The sequence below is a fragment of the Lactuca virosa genome, chromosome 3 (genome assembly GCF_052849685.1).
Source record: "Lactuca virosa cultivar CGN04683 chromosome 3, Lactuca_virosa_CGN04683_v6, whole genome shotgun sequence".
Classification (NCBI taxonomy): domain Eukaryota; kingdom Viridiplantae; phylum Streptophyta; class Magnoliopsida; order Asterales; family Asteraceae; genus Lactuca; species Lactuca virosa.
In genome coordinates this window covers 364,712,498-364,726,299 of record NC_136428.1, presented here as the reverse complement: position 1 = coordinate 364,726,299, position 13,802 = coordinate 364,712,498, and the positions used below count along the sequence as shown (strand labels likewise).

Sequence of the window (13,802 nt, the reverse complement as noted above, 5' to 3'; positions counted from 1 at the left end):
ATTCATTAATTCATAAATAAAGTTTACCAAAAACATTTTTATTGATGATTTTCTGAAGCCATTGATTCTATCAAACTCATTTCAATAGGGACTTTTTGGTTCCAAAATTTGACCAAATAGCCCTCGGATAAAGGACCAATAATGTATGATTATTATATAAATGATAAATTATATATATAAGGCAATTAACAAACAAAAACTGACATGACTACTCATTAGCTTTTTCCTAATGTATGATTATTATTATTTATTATACTTATGCAAATGAGTCGATTACTAAAAGAATTAAAAACACCATGTGAAGTTGAAGTAGAAATAAACTTACTTCATTCCACATGACATAAAGCCAAAAGAGAAGTCAGTTATTTGGTTGATCTCCATGTGATGATACACCTCCAATCCTACATAAAACCTATAGAATAAGTCATTAATACGATACCCATTCCCCATGTATAGACAAGAGATAATCCAAAAATTGTACTTAGGAAATGCATAAAAAGATAATGGTAAACAAAATAAGAAATTAATTGGAGGTCTTGAGCTGACTCTATTATTTTTTCCTAATATACAAACCCTATGTACCTTTTATTACTAAAAAATCTTATAAAATCTTAACAATAATATGATAATTCCATATTTGGTAACTGGATCTTAGAAATTAACGTTATTATTTATTTTATAATTTTCTCACCAAAATATATCATTTTCGTGTATCAACTCTGACTTAGATTCTCCTTAGTTGCTTCGTCTCCCGGTTGCAAGTAACCTCTCTTCTTTTAGGGAAGTGATTCGTACACAACAACTTTTCTCCATACACAACAAAGTATGTTTTATACAGTTGTACAATACAATACTTTAATGCACAAATTGTTGTGTATGGAAAAAATTTGTTGTGTTCGAATCAGCTCCACTTCTTTACTTGAGAAGTTTGTGGTCTTCAAACAAGTAATTATCTTTCCTAATTTTTTACTTCTGGGATAATAATGAAGAAAAATTCAACATTTCTACAATTTCTGCTCAAACTAACAAATGAAATTAAGTGGTTGAAGGGGCACTAATTTAACAAGGATTCATACATTTTTCAATGTTGAATTTCATTTTTTTAGGTTTTTCAGCACCGATTTCACTTCAAACTTTAGAGTCGGTGCTTTCTTTGTTTCTTCTCGCTTTGCTATAATCGATAGTTAATAGTTTATGTAACTGTGATAGGTTAACAAATGGATATTGTTTTGAAGGTATTCGAAATCGATTGTTTGCAAGAATCTTTGTTGCCTTCATTTCTATTTGTTGTCTCCCAATGGCATCTCGTATTTCATTTGTTCTTGAGTTAGGACAGATGATGTTTCATAACTATTTTTAATTATATACAAATTTTAAATAATCAATATAAAATTCGAAACAAAATTTATATATTATTAATTTAATAAAATTTTATAAATCTATGATGTTTCATAACTATTTTTAATTATCAATATTATTTTTCTTTCTTGCCCGTGGTTTCCATGGGTTGTAACCTAGTAAGCTAATAAGTTAAAAAGTGTTTCATTTAGAATTTCATTGTTGAAGCTATTTTGCTTAATAAGCCAAAAATCAGTTTCAAAAAGACAAGTTTTTCATGTTTTTTATAATCTGCTTTTTGAAGCTAATGAAAAAGTTTTTTTTTCCTGAAAAATGCTTTTGAGTTTGCCATACATTTTTTTTGACTTATTGACTTTTCAAAAAGCCAATAAGTCAATAAGTTGTTTTGAAAAGCAATGCCAAACACCCTTTATTTTAATCGATATAGAGGATCCGACACTATTTGTTCGCTGATAATCTTGACACTGTATTGGACATTTCACAAACCGTTGATGTATCTGAATCAGACACTATTTGTTCACTGCCTCCACGAGCGACCTAATTGTTGGTGATTTTAGTGCCACCATGTCATTTTAAGTAACTGGAACTAACATGTGAGCTAAGGGGTTTCATAATTTGTACTCTAATATATGTATGGCGTTTGTGCGGAGTGCACGCATGTATAAGATCGAATTAGAAGCCGGTTTGACGACTAGTCGGGGGTCCGAGGGCAGCGCCCCAAAACCTAACCTAATTTTACATATGGGAACATAGTGGAAAATTCAATTTCTTGAGGGTGATTAAGGTAAAACTAACGAAACTCGTTAGTTTTGATAACCTTAAATCCTCTTTGAATCCGGATTAACATTACTTGCTTCCAAAGCAACTAATGACGACCCAACCTTAATGAAACCCTAATCTCGTTTAGTATATAAACAGTTGTTCCTCTTCAGAGGAGGGTTACGATCTTAAGCTCTCATTTTCATCATACTTTCACAGAATCCTCTAGCATATTAGCTTACAATTTTTGTGCCTAGAATCGTAAGTGTCCCCTTGGATTATCCTAGGCTGAATTTCTTGTAACCCAAGCATAGGGTAGAAATATCAGTTCGGAAAGTGATATCACGATCCAAGTCGGTATCCAGATCTCCACTAAAAACCCTAAATTTCCCAACAATCGAACTGATATTTCCTGTTTATGGAGATGGGTGACTCAATCCGCGAGATGACCACTAAGTTTGCCAAGCTGGAGAAGTTTGAAGGCGTCGACTTCAGGCGTTGGAAGAAGAAGATGCACTTCATGCTGACTACTCTGAAAGCAGCATACGTGCTGACTACTCCAAGACCAACAGAGCCTGCAGAAGGTGTTGTTGAGACGGCTGAAGAGACAATAAAGAGACAGAAGTGGGACAATGATGACTACATCTGCAAAGGTCACATTTTGAACGGTATGTCTGATGCATTATTTGATATCCATAGTGAAGCCTTGTGTGCCAAGGAGTTGTGGGACACCCTTGAACTGAAATACATTACTGAGGATGATTCTAGCAAGAAGTTTCTGGTCAGTGACTTTAATAATTATAAAATGGAAGATTCAAGGTCTGTCACTGAACAGTACAATGAACTCCTTGGCATATACGGTCAGTTTAAACTGCATCGTATGACTATAGATGAAACCATTGCTGTGTCCACTATCATTGACAAACTGCCTCCTTCCTAGACAGACTTCAAACATAACTTGAAACATCAAAAGGAGGAACTGTCATTGGTTCAACTTGCTAGTCACATTCGTATTGAAGAATCTCTTCGTGCGAAGGAAAGTGACAAATCTGAAAAACCCAAAGGAAAAGTTGAACCTGGACAACCCTCGGTTTATATGGTTGAAAACAAACCAAGGAACCAGAACCACAAAGGACATGGCAAACGTTAGCAGGAACATGCCCCAAGCAACTCCAACAAAAAGAGAAAGGATCTGGTTTGTTGGAGGTGCAATCAAGTTGGGCATTGCAAGCGTGATTGTCGTGTGAATTTGGGCAACAATGGTGCTGGAAACAGTGGAGCCAATGGGAAAGTGAACGGGTCTTCGGGCCAAGTTAAAGGAGGTCAGTTTTTGACTAACTTTGATAATTCTAATTAGAATTATGTTTATTATGTTTCATTTATCCCTGAATCATTCTATGTGCAGGATGATGATGTTGCTTGGTGGATCGACTCCGGAGCAACGAACCATGTATGCAAGGATAAATGGATGTTTGAAACATTAACTCCGCTTGAAGATGGGTCGGTGCTGAAGATGGGAGACAATCCTTTTATTCCTATTTGTGGTTTAGGTGTCGTGTGTCTTGAGTTTACTTCTGGAAAGATAATTAGGTTATTTGATGTTTTGTTTGTTCCCAAGATTCACAAGAATCTTGTTAGTTCTAGTTGTTTGAATTCTGCTGGTTATAAACAAGTTATTGAGTCGGATAAGTTTGTTTTGTCTAAGGGTGGAATGTTTATTGGCTTTGGATATTTAAATAATAGAATGTTTCGTTTAAATATTATTGACAAATTATTACATGTTCAAAATTCTGCATTTGTATCTTCTGCTTCTAATGTTGATAAATCTATTCTTTGGCATGTAAGATTAGGTCATGTCAATTTTAGAAGGATGCATGAGTTGTCAAAATATGGATTAATTCCAGCCTTTGATATGACATCTGATAAATGTAAAACATGCATGCTTACAAAAGTAACAAAACAGCCCTTTCCTAGTGTCACTAGAAATTCAGTTGTTTTGGAACTTGTACACAGTGACCTGTGTGATTTCCACTCCACTCCTTTTTTGGGAAATAAAAAGTATGTGGTCACTTTTATTGATGACTGCACTCGGTTTTGGTATGTGTATTTGTTGCATTCTAAGGATGAAGCCTTAGATAAATTCAAAAATACAAAATCGAGGTGGAATTGCAATTGGGCATTCCGGTTAAATGTCTCAGGACTGATAGGGGAGGTGAATATATGGATCCCATATACTTCCAATCAGTGGGTATCATTCATGAGACCACGACACCTTACACGCCCCAACAGAATGGTATTGCTGAACGCAAAAATCGAGTTTTAAAGGAAATGGTAAACTCGATGTTGTCTTACTCGGGATTGAGTGAAGGATTCTGGGGAGAGGCCATGTTAACGGATTGGTATTTATTAAATAGGGTTCCAAATAAAAGGAACAAAACAGTTCCATATGAACTGTGGTTCAAGAAAAAGCCGAATTTGTGTTATTTTCGGGTTTAGGGATGTCGCCCAGTTGTAAAACTCACCGAGCCCAAAAAGAAGAATTTGGGAGAACGTGGAATTGATTGTATATTCATGGGATATGCTGAACATTCCAAGGCATATAGGTTTTATGTAATAGAACCTAATGATTCGGTTTCGGTTAACACTGTTATCGAATAACGAGATGCAGTTTTTGATGAGATGCGGTTTTCATCGATTCAAAGGCCTAAGGATCTTACTTTTGGTGCTCTTAAAGAGCAAAATTTAGAAAGTCAAGATGGTGGTAATGTGCAAGAACCACAAGAGCTTCGTAAAAGCAAAAGAGGCAATATTGCGAAAAATTTCGGATCTAACTTCCAACTGTATTTGGTGGAAGGTTCAAGGGATGAAATTAATCTTGAATACTCTTATTGCTATAGTATTGAAGATGATCCTAAGACTTATCAAGAGGCCATAGAGTCTCATGATAGTGCTTTTTGGAAGGAAGCAATTGATGATGAAATGTCATCAATTCTTGAGAACAACACATGGGTGTTGTCTGATTTGCCTCCAGGTTCTAAACCACTTGGTTACAAATGGATTTTCAAAAAGAAAATGAATGCTAATGGGACTATTGACAAATTCAAAGCCCGGTTAGTCATTCAAGGTTTTAGACAAAAACCCGGTATTGACTACTTTGATACGTATGCTCCGGTTGCACGTATTGCTACTATTAGAATGTTGATTGCTTTGGAAAGTATTCACAATCTGGTTATTCATCAAATGGATGTGAAAACAGCCTTTTTAAATGGTGATCTTGATGAGGAAGTTTACATGAAACAACCTCAAGGTTTTATTATGCCCGGTAAAGAGCATATGGTTTGTAAACTTGTCAAATCTTTGTATGGTCTAAAACAAGCGCCTAAACAATGGCATCAAAAATTTGATGAAGTTATTTTGTCCTCTGGTTTGAAGGCAAACCAATGTGACAAATGTGTTTATAGTAGATTTGATGATGCTACTAAAGCTAGGGTGATCATTTGCTTATATGTAGATGACATGTTGATTTTTGGTACCGACCAAAATCAAGTGGATGAAACAAAAAAATTGTTATCATCTAAGTTTTCTATGAAAGATTTAGGAGAGGCTGATGTAATTCTTGGAATAAGAATTAAAAGGATGAACAAAGGTTTGGTAATGACTCAAAGTCATTATATTGAGAAAATTCTCAAGCAGTTTAATTTTACCGATTGTTCTCCTGTGAGTACTCCTATGAACCCAAGTTTGAAATTAATGCCAAATAGTGGTGTTCCTATTTCACAATTGGAATATTCTAAGACTATTGGTAGCTTGATGTATGCCATGACAAGTACCAGACCTGATATTGCTTTTGTTGTGGGTAAGTTGAACAGGTACACTAGTAATCCTAGTGCTCAACATTGGCAAGCAGTGAATAGAGTGTTTAAGTATCTCAAGGGAACCATGAATTATGGTTTGATTTACTTGGGGAGTCCTTCAATTTTAGAAGGTCATTCGGATGCAAGTTGGATAACCAACATGGAGGACTATTCCTCAACTTCTGGTTGGGTATTCTTGCATGGGGGAGGTGCCACTTCTTGGGCTTCCAAGAAGCAATCTTGCATTACAAACTCGACAATGGAATATGAGTTTGTTGCGTTAGCAGCTGCTGGTAAAGAAGCAGAGTGGCTAAGGAATTTAGTCTATGAGATTCCTTTGTGGTCTAAACCGATAGCACCTATTTCTATCCTTTGTGATAGTGCAGCCGCTTTGGCTAAGGCATATAGCCAAGTTTATAATGGCAAGTCTAGACACTTAGGTGTTAGACATAGTATGATTAGAGAACTAATCATGAATGGTGTGATTTCGGTTGAGTTTGTGAAATCGCAACAAAATTTGGCAGATCACTTGACTAAAGGTCTGCCAAGAGACTTAGTGCACAAGTCTGTAATCGGGATGGGATTAAAGTCCATTTAATTCTATAATGATGAGACACCCAATTCCCTCCTAATATAATGTTAGGAGTTGAATTCAATGTGGAAAGCTCATACTTATAGATTGGAACACATGAAGTATTCATCCCAGGTATGTGTTCGGTTCTGCAAGTTAGCCAGGTTGAAGTTTAACTTCTTAATAATTCCTTTGATAAATGTATGTGCAGATACATGGAAAGGAGTTACCTACGTGATTGTGAAGTGTAGCCGCATTTCAAGAGGTTGTGGACTTGACCTTGATACGATCATGAGAGGATTGGGACCCACGACTTTATAATAGTGTCAAGTTGTAATTTGCTAGAAATTCAATAAACTAGTATGTATTTTACTTTTCTGGTATTCAAATGGGTTGATGGGTTCAATTCTTAGAACACCCTAATTCTCGAGTATTTGCAAATGTATGATACTAAGTGGAAATTCAATCGTTTCGGTATTTTCATTATGTACTAGTTTGGTTTGTTTGATAAAGGTTATGTTTGTTCAAGGGTTACACTAAAATGGGGGAGGAATGTTGGTGATTTTAGTGTCACCATGTCATTTTAAGTAACTGGAACTAACATATGAGCTAAGGGGTTTCATAATTTGTACTCTAATATATGTACGGGGTTTGTGCAGAGTGCATGCATGTATAAGATCGAATTAGAAGCCGGTTCGACGACTAGTCGGGGGTCCGGGGGTAGCGCCCCCGGGTCTGGGGTTTCCAAAGGGGCACCGCCCCTAACGGGGTCAAGGGGCAGCGCCCCAAAACCTCACTGAATTTTACATATGGGAACATAATGGAATATTCAATTTCTTGAGGGTGATTAAGGTAAAACTAACGAAACTCGTTAGTTTTCATAACCTTAAATCCTCTTTGAATCCGGATTAACATTACTTGCTTCCAAAGCAACTAATGACGGCCCAACCCTAATGAAACCCTAATCTCGTTTAGTATATAAACAGTTCTTCCTCTTCAGAGGAGGGTTACGATCTTAAGCTCTCGTTTTCATCATACTTTCACAAAATCTTCTAGCATATTGGCTTACGATTTCTGTGCCTAGAATCGTAAGTGTCCACTTGGATTATCCTAGGCTAAATTTCTTATAACCCAGGCATAGGGTAGAAATATAAGTTCGGAAAGTGATATCACGATCCAAGTCGGTATCCAGATCTCCACTAAAAACCCTAAATTTCCCAACACTAATCACATGGGAGTCTGAGTGGGTGGTCAGCAAAAAGGAGTGGGTGGTCAACAAAAAGGAGAAAACATGTCAGTTTTGTGACCCCAATGAAGTCAAGATGTTCGTTCATTTGAGTGTATCTATGAGCAAGATCTATCGTCATCGAAGTTGATTGGATAACAAACATGAGAAAATGTTAGCAAAAATAGAAGTGCGCAACAGGGAAGCAATGTTTTTATTGGGTTTGATAGCTATGAAACACGATATGGAGGAAGATGCAGAAAAACTCTCCCTTTGTGATGCTTTTTTCTTCTTCAAAATTGAATAATAGAGAACCATTATCAGCGCTATTAAAGGTGAAGTGGGTCAAGAGAATTGGGTAAGAGAAGTGTCTATCAAGAGTTACAAGAGTCAACCAAGTTACCCTTTCATAATTTGGAAAAGGACAATTTAAACCTCAAAAAGTCATTTTATGCCTCTATAAAACCAAAAAATAAGTTCCAACCCAAAAATTCGGTGAGAGACAATATAATTAACCTTAATTTTAAATCGTATAATAAAAAACAGACTAAAAGATATATATGGAACATAATTAATTACCCTTTCAAATCATTCACCATTTCTTATTCATTTGGCCACCTCGTAAGAAGAATACATGTTCATATAATCACTTTACAAATGTCACCTTACCTTTAGAGTGCATCCACTATGGAAGAAAAGGTTTAGGTCCAAAGGTTTCTTATCGTTGTAGAGTCGAGGCTTCTTGTTCTTGGTCTTATATTACATTTACAATATATATTTCTTGGCAGCCATAGGAGCTAGTTAGGTAAGTGTTTAGTAACACCCAGAATCAGGAAGATCAGGAAAGGAAAGAAAAGCTCTAAGTCAAAGGAGTCAACTCGTCGAGTCCAAGGAGGAACTCGACGAGTCGGAGCGTGACCCGTATCGCGGAGTAAGTGACCGACTCGGCGAGTCGGGGAGACTGACTCGGCGAGTCTGGTGTGGGTTAGGAAACCCTAGTTTCGGGACTTGGCACCCTATTTAAGCATCTCATTCTCATTTCTAGGGTTTCATTTACAGCCTCCACTGACCAGAGCGAAACCCTAGTGTCCTCCATGAAAGTGTGAGCTATTATTGTGTGTTCTTGAGTGATTTGAAGTCTAGAAGAAGAATAAGAAGGAGTTGGAAGAGCTAAGGAGTGATTGTAGATCCAGAAGGAGTCCCTCTTCCTCATCACTTTCTGGTAATCAAGCTCTTACCTTGATCTATGGTTTCTTAGATCTCTTCATGTCCCTTTTATGAGACTTTTGGGACTATTTCCAAGGCCAACCCGAGTATTGAGCCTTTGAGGACGAATATAGATTAGATCTGAGCATTTTTGAGCTCTAGACTTTTGGTGTTCTAGCCTCATAACACCTTGCATGCACGTAAAGTTAGCAACTTTACGTGCAATGCTAGCATAAGGAGTCCAGATCTATGAGTTGGAAGTGTTGGAATAGACTGAAATCGACAGAATAGAGTTGTCACAAGGAGGACTCGGCGAGTCAGTTCATGGACTCGGCGAGTCGGTCGCAAAACCCAAACCCTTCTGTTTATGGGTCGGATCAGTGAGTGGGGTTAGAGAAGGACTCAGCCAGTCTGTGCCCGTGATGGGCATGAAGATCATGGTACTCGACGAGTTCAAGGAGGAACTCGGCGAGTCCAAGACAATCTCCTTAGCCGATGAAGATGGACTCGGCGAGTTGTAGAACAACTCGGCGAGTCGGTTGAAGAGAGTCCCGAAGTGATTAGATGAAGGAGAACTCGTCGAGTTCTCGCTAGACTCGACGAGTGGAGTCGGGGTTGTTTGGGATTTGAGGAGCATGGACTCGGCGAGTCGAGTCAACTGGAAGGTTGACTTTGACCAGGACCTTGACCAGAGTTGACTTAGTTGACCTCTGGAGGACAGTTTAGGCTAAGTTCTATTATTTGGTGTTGGTAGCTCGGTGAGCTAGGAGAGCAGCGCTTCAGAGAATAGTCGATTAGCAGCCAGAGGATTATCAGCAGAGTTCAGCAGTAGAGGTGAGTTTCCTTCCAGTAGGAACGGGTCTATGGCCACAATGCCGACCCGTTTAATTAGCAGTAGTTCCGGACTTCGGTCCGATGCAGTAGTTCAGTGTGCTTGATGTCTATGTGATTCAAGCATGTCTTTGTGTTATATGTTCCGGACTTTGGTCCGATGCAGTATGCAATAAATGTGTTTATGCTAGTAGTTATGATTATGCTATGCTATGTTCAGTCCGTTCCGGACTTCGGTCCGATGCAGTAGTTCAGTGTGCTTGATGTCTTTGTGATTCAAGCATGTCCTTGCGTTATGTGTTCCGGACTTCGGTCCGACGCAGTATGCAGTATATGTGTTTATGCTAGTAGTTATGATTATGCTATGTTATGTTCGGTCAGTTTCCGGACTTCGGTCCGATGCAGAGGGCAAGGCCCTGGCTAGTTCCGGACTTCGGTCCGATGCAGTTTCCGGACTTCGGTCCGATGCAGAGGGCAAGGCCCTGGTTAGTTCCGGACTTCGGTCCGATGTAGTTTCCGGACTTCGGTGCGATGCAGAGGGCAAGGCCCTGGTTAGTTCCGGACTTCGGTCCGATGCGGTTTCCGGACTCCAGTCCGAGGCAGTGGGCAAGGCCCAATATGTGTTTATATGTTATCGTATGGTATGTGGTAGTTTGGGGGAGCTCACTAAGCTTCGTGCTTACGGTTTTCAGTTTTGGTTTCAGGTACTCAGTTTTCAAAAGAGGAGCTCGGGAAGATTGCAGTGCACACACCATTTGTTCAGCCTGGGATGTTTATACTCTGATATTTTGACAATTGTTACGATATTTTGAGATACACTGTTTATGATTTTCATATGATGTTTGATGACTATGGTTTTATTATTAAATAAAACGAAATTTTTAGACTGTATTTTTGGGATGTTACATGTTTGTTATTCTGATTTCGTGATTGATTCAAGAAACAAGTATGCATGTTTTATTGTTTAGTTGTTTCTGATTTTGGTTTGAAGGTTTCTGTGGGATTTTTTTTTTCAAAAATATAAATGATGTTAAAAGTTTTACATACGTAATTATAAAAAAACAACAAATTATTATTTAACCACGAAGTTTTATAATATAATATTTAAAATCTGTTTTATTTTAAAGTTTTGACAATTACATTTAAATTATAAATTTTCTATCATTTATTTTATGTTGTAGATTTAATTAAATAGCTTAACTGATAAAAAAGATTTAATATCAAATAAGGTTTAAAATGAAATTTTATAAAATCTATGAATAAGATCTTAACCCAGTGGGTAGCTGTCTAGAGCCCAATTTTTTTTATTACATATCATGGATATATTTTTACCTAAAAATAAAAACTTATAATAACGATAAATGCCATTTTTTTTGGGCTCATCCTGGGCCTTTGAGGATATTTACTTCTTCAGGACCGGCCCTGCCAAATACCATGTTTCAAATGATCATAGCTATTTTCTTTTCAACCTATTATAAAGCAACCTCAATATTTTGAGTTCTTGTACACATATCTAGATCTTGAAAAGCAAAAGAGCAGAAATCCCATTGAGGCCCTTCGTGTTAAAATGCTCATGATATTCCTTTACCGTTATGCTCCTATATTTTGCAGGATTCTCTTCAGATACCAACTCTTTAATCGGCTCACACACCATCGATGTCTGAAGGTCTCCGGTTGTAAAGAACGATGCTACAGACACTCTTGGACCGATCTTATTTGCCAAAACTCTATGTTGTGCACTAAAAACCTTATCGTTTGAAATTAACTGTAAAAGATCTCCAACGTTTACTACAAGAGCTTTAGGGTTTGGTGGAATATCGATCCAATGGTTTTGATGAAGGAGTTGAAGGCCGCCAATTTCATCTTGTAGAAGAATTGTGATGAAGGTATTGTCAGTATGTGTGTTGGTGCCGATTGCTAACTCGGGTTGCGGACATGGAGGGTAGTAATGTCCGAGAACTGCGAGTCCTTCAGCGCAACCCAGTTTGATGAGGTGATCTGGGTTGAGCTGAAGAGCCTCGGATATTAATTTAAATAAATTAATTCCAAGTTCCATTACTTGTTTTGAGTACTCCATCAAAATATCTCTGCAGAAACGTTAATTTTCTTAAAAAAAACAGAAAACTTAACTCATATTTTGTGTTATTTTGAGAATTTTTCGAAAGGCACTTATATTCTGAAAAACCTCTATGATACAACTTAAACCTTTATGATACAACTTATTTCGGTCGGATATTATTGTAAGTATTAGTAAATTGTTAAACGATTTTAAAGGGTAAATAAAACTAAATGAAAAAAAAATATGTAAATGAAAAATATTCAAATTATCATTTGTTTTTTCTTTTGATTAAAAAAAATAAAAGAAATCAACGGTTTTTCTAAGTAAGGGTTTTTTCTTTTCTTTCTAAAGTTGCTCTTTTATTTTTGTTAAATCCATGCTAGTTAGACCCTCTTTGACAAATTTGCTTTTAGCTTACAAAGACAACTCATCATTAAGCTTAGCTACCATAAATTATTTTTTATGGTTTACCAACGTTGAATTATAATAAACTGGTTTATTTTTGTAAACGAGGCCGTACTTTGATTAAATTTTAATTAAAATAATGATCGATTAAAGTTTAATGAAAATGATGATTCATATGAGTATAACAATTTGTCAATTTAGGTATATGTTTGTTACCCTTTTGTCCACAGTTACATACTCCCTTTTTGTTATGTAATAGAGTGTGTCGTTTCATTTAATAAATAAAAGAAACTGGTTCTTAATAAAATAACTAAAGTAAGACTTTTCTCATGCAAATATATTTTATCACTTTATCACAATAAAAAACACACAAGACTTATGACTCGAAAATATTCGAATAAGAAATTTCATTTTAATGTTTAGAGAAATGATGATGGAAATGGAAGCAAACCTGCAAGCAGAAGGCAGCTCATGTGGTTGAGGAGGATCTGGAGCCATGGGGCAATAAAAAGTGTCTCTCCAATTAGCCACAGGTGCAGAGTACAAGTCAAAATTGCTGTTGTACACAAGTTTAAGCTTCCCACTGCGATCCCCTCTGCTGTACCACTCCTTCTTCACCTCATTATCCTGTTCAAAAAACCCTAAAACCCCTTTTTTTATCTCCTCCAACATGCTATCAGGAATTCCATGATTCACCATCTGGAAAAACCCCCAACTCCCCAACGCATTCTTCACTTGCTCGATCACCTCCTTTCGCCGGATTGGATCTTCGTTGATTCCTTCAAGATCGATGGTCGGGAGATTTAGCTCTGGAGACGGTGGTTCGTCGGAGTGTGGCTTTTCAGATGAAGGTACGATGAATATACGGGGAACGGTGGTTATTTCGGCGTCCACAAGTCCTTTGACGCCGGATTTGGTTTCATCGAACGCCGTGAGCTCGGATTTCCGATCATAATTCTGATGCGCTGATAGCTTCATGCTGATTTGGATATGAGATGCGATGCGTGTATGATAATATGACTTACGTTTCTGTTTTTGTAACCACCCTCTTCACTATTCAAAGTTGATATTTTTGTTTTGCTATTATCATTTTTCTTATCAATATAAAGTCGAGCTTTTGTTTCTATATATTGAAATGGAAAGATATTATTGTTATCCATTTAATTTAACAAACCTTGGAGAAATTGCAAAGAGTAATAACTTTTTTTTTTACCTTATTTGTAAAAAACATAAACTTATTTTGCGAAAGATTTTTTTTTTTTTTGTTTTCTTTTCCGTTCGTCATCCCTTACGTGGACTCAATTAATTTCCTCTCTCACCCACATGTTATTTGATTTTTGTCAATAACTTTTTTTCCCATTTAGAAGAAATTAAAAAACAAAAGTTTTTAAAATTTAGTTTTATACAAAATGAAAACTCATATATATATATATATATATATATATATATATATATATATATATATATATATATATCACTTTTATTTTTTATAAAAACCATTTTTTTGTCTCCAAATATAATGAAAATGAAATG

General features: G+C 36.6%; 2 protein-coding genes across 2 annotated transcripts; one reads left to right on the top strand and one right to left on the bottom strand.

Annotated features, from left to right (window-relative positions):
• The first annotated feature begins 2,563 nt into the window (after positions 1-2,563).
• Positions 2,564-6,864, top strand: LOC145164917 (uncharacterized). The gene is made up of 6 exons (XM_079083575.1): positions 2,564-2,899; positions 3,524-4,046; positions 4,787-5,346; positions 5,551-5,727; positions 5,812-6,265; positions 6,755-6,864. The coding sequence occupies exons 1-6, from the start codon at positions 2,564-2,566 to the stop codon at positions 6,862-6,864; spliced, it is 2,160 nt and encodes a 719-aa protein (XP_078939701.1).
• A 4,166-nt stretch (positions 6,865-11,030) lies between these two features.
• LOC145167616 (1-aminocyclopropane-1-carboxylate oxidase homolog 1-like) lies at positions 11,031-13,377 on the bottom strand. The gene is made up of 2 exons (XM_079086848.1): positions 12,721-13,377; positions 11,031-11,892 (listed from the first exon to the last, which is right to left on the bottom strand). Exons 1-2 carry the CDS (start codon positions 13,245-13,247, stop codon positions 11,319-11,321), a joined length of 1,101 nt encoding a protein of 366 aa, XP_078942974.1. The 5' UTR covers positions 13,248-13,377; the 3' UTR covers positions 11,031-11,318.
• Between the last annotated feature and the right edge of the window lie 425 nt (positions 13,378-13,802).

Coding starts and splice junctions, on each gene's coding strand:
- LOC145164917 (XM_079083575.1), top strand. CDS start 2,564: ATGACCACTAAGTTTGCCAAGCTGGAGAAGTTTGAAGGCGTCGACTTC. Junction 5,347..5,550: donor TGGAAAGTATTCACAATCTG/GTTATTCATCAA, acceptor TCTGGTTTGAAG/GCAAACCAATGTGACAAATG. Junction 5,728..5,811: donor AAGATTTAGGAGAGGCTGAT/GTAATTCTTGGA, acceptor ATTCTCAAGCAG/TTTAATTTTACCGATTGTTC.
- LOC145167616 (XM_079086848.1), bottom strand. CDS start 13,247: ATGAAGCTATCAGCGCATCAGAATTATGATCGGAAATCCGAGCTCACG. Junction 11,893..12,720: donor GAGCTGCCTTCTGCTTGCAG/GTTTGCTTCCAT, acceptor ACGTTTCTGCAG/AGATATTTTGATGGAGTACT.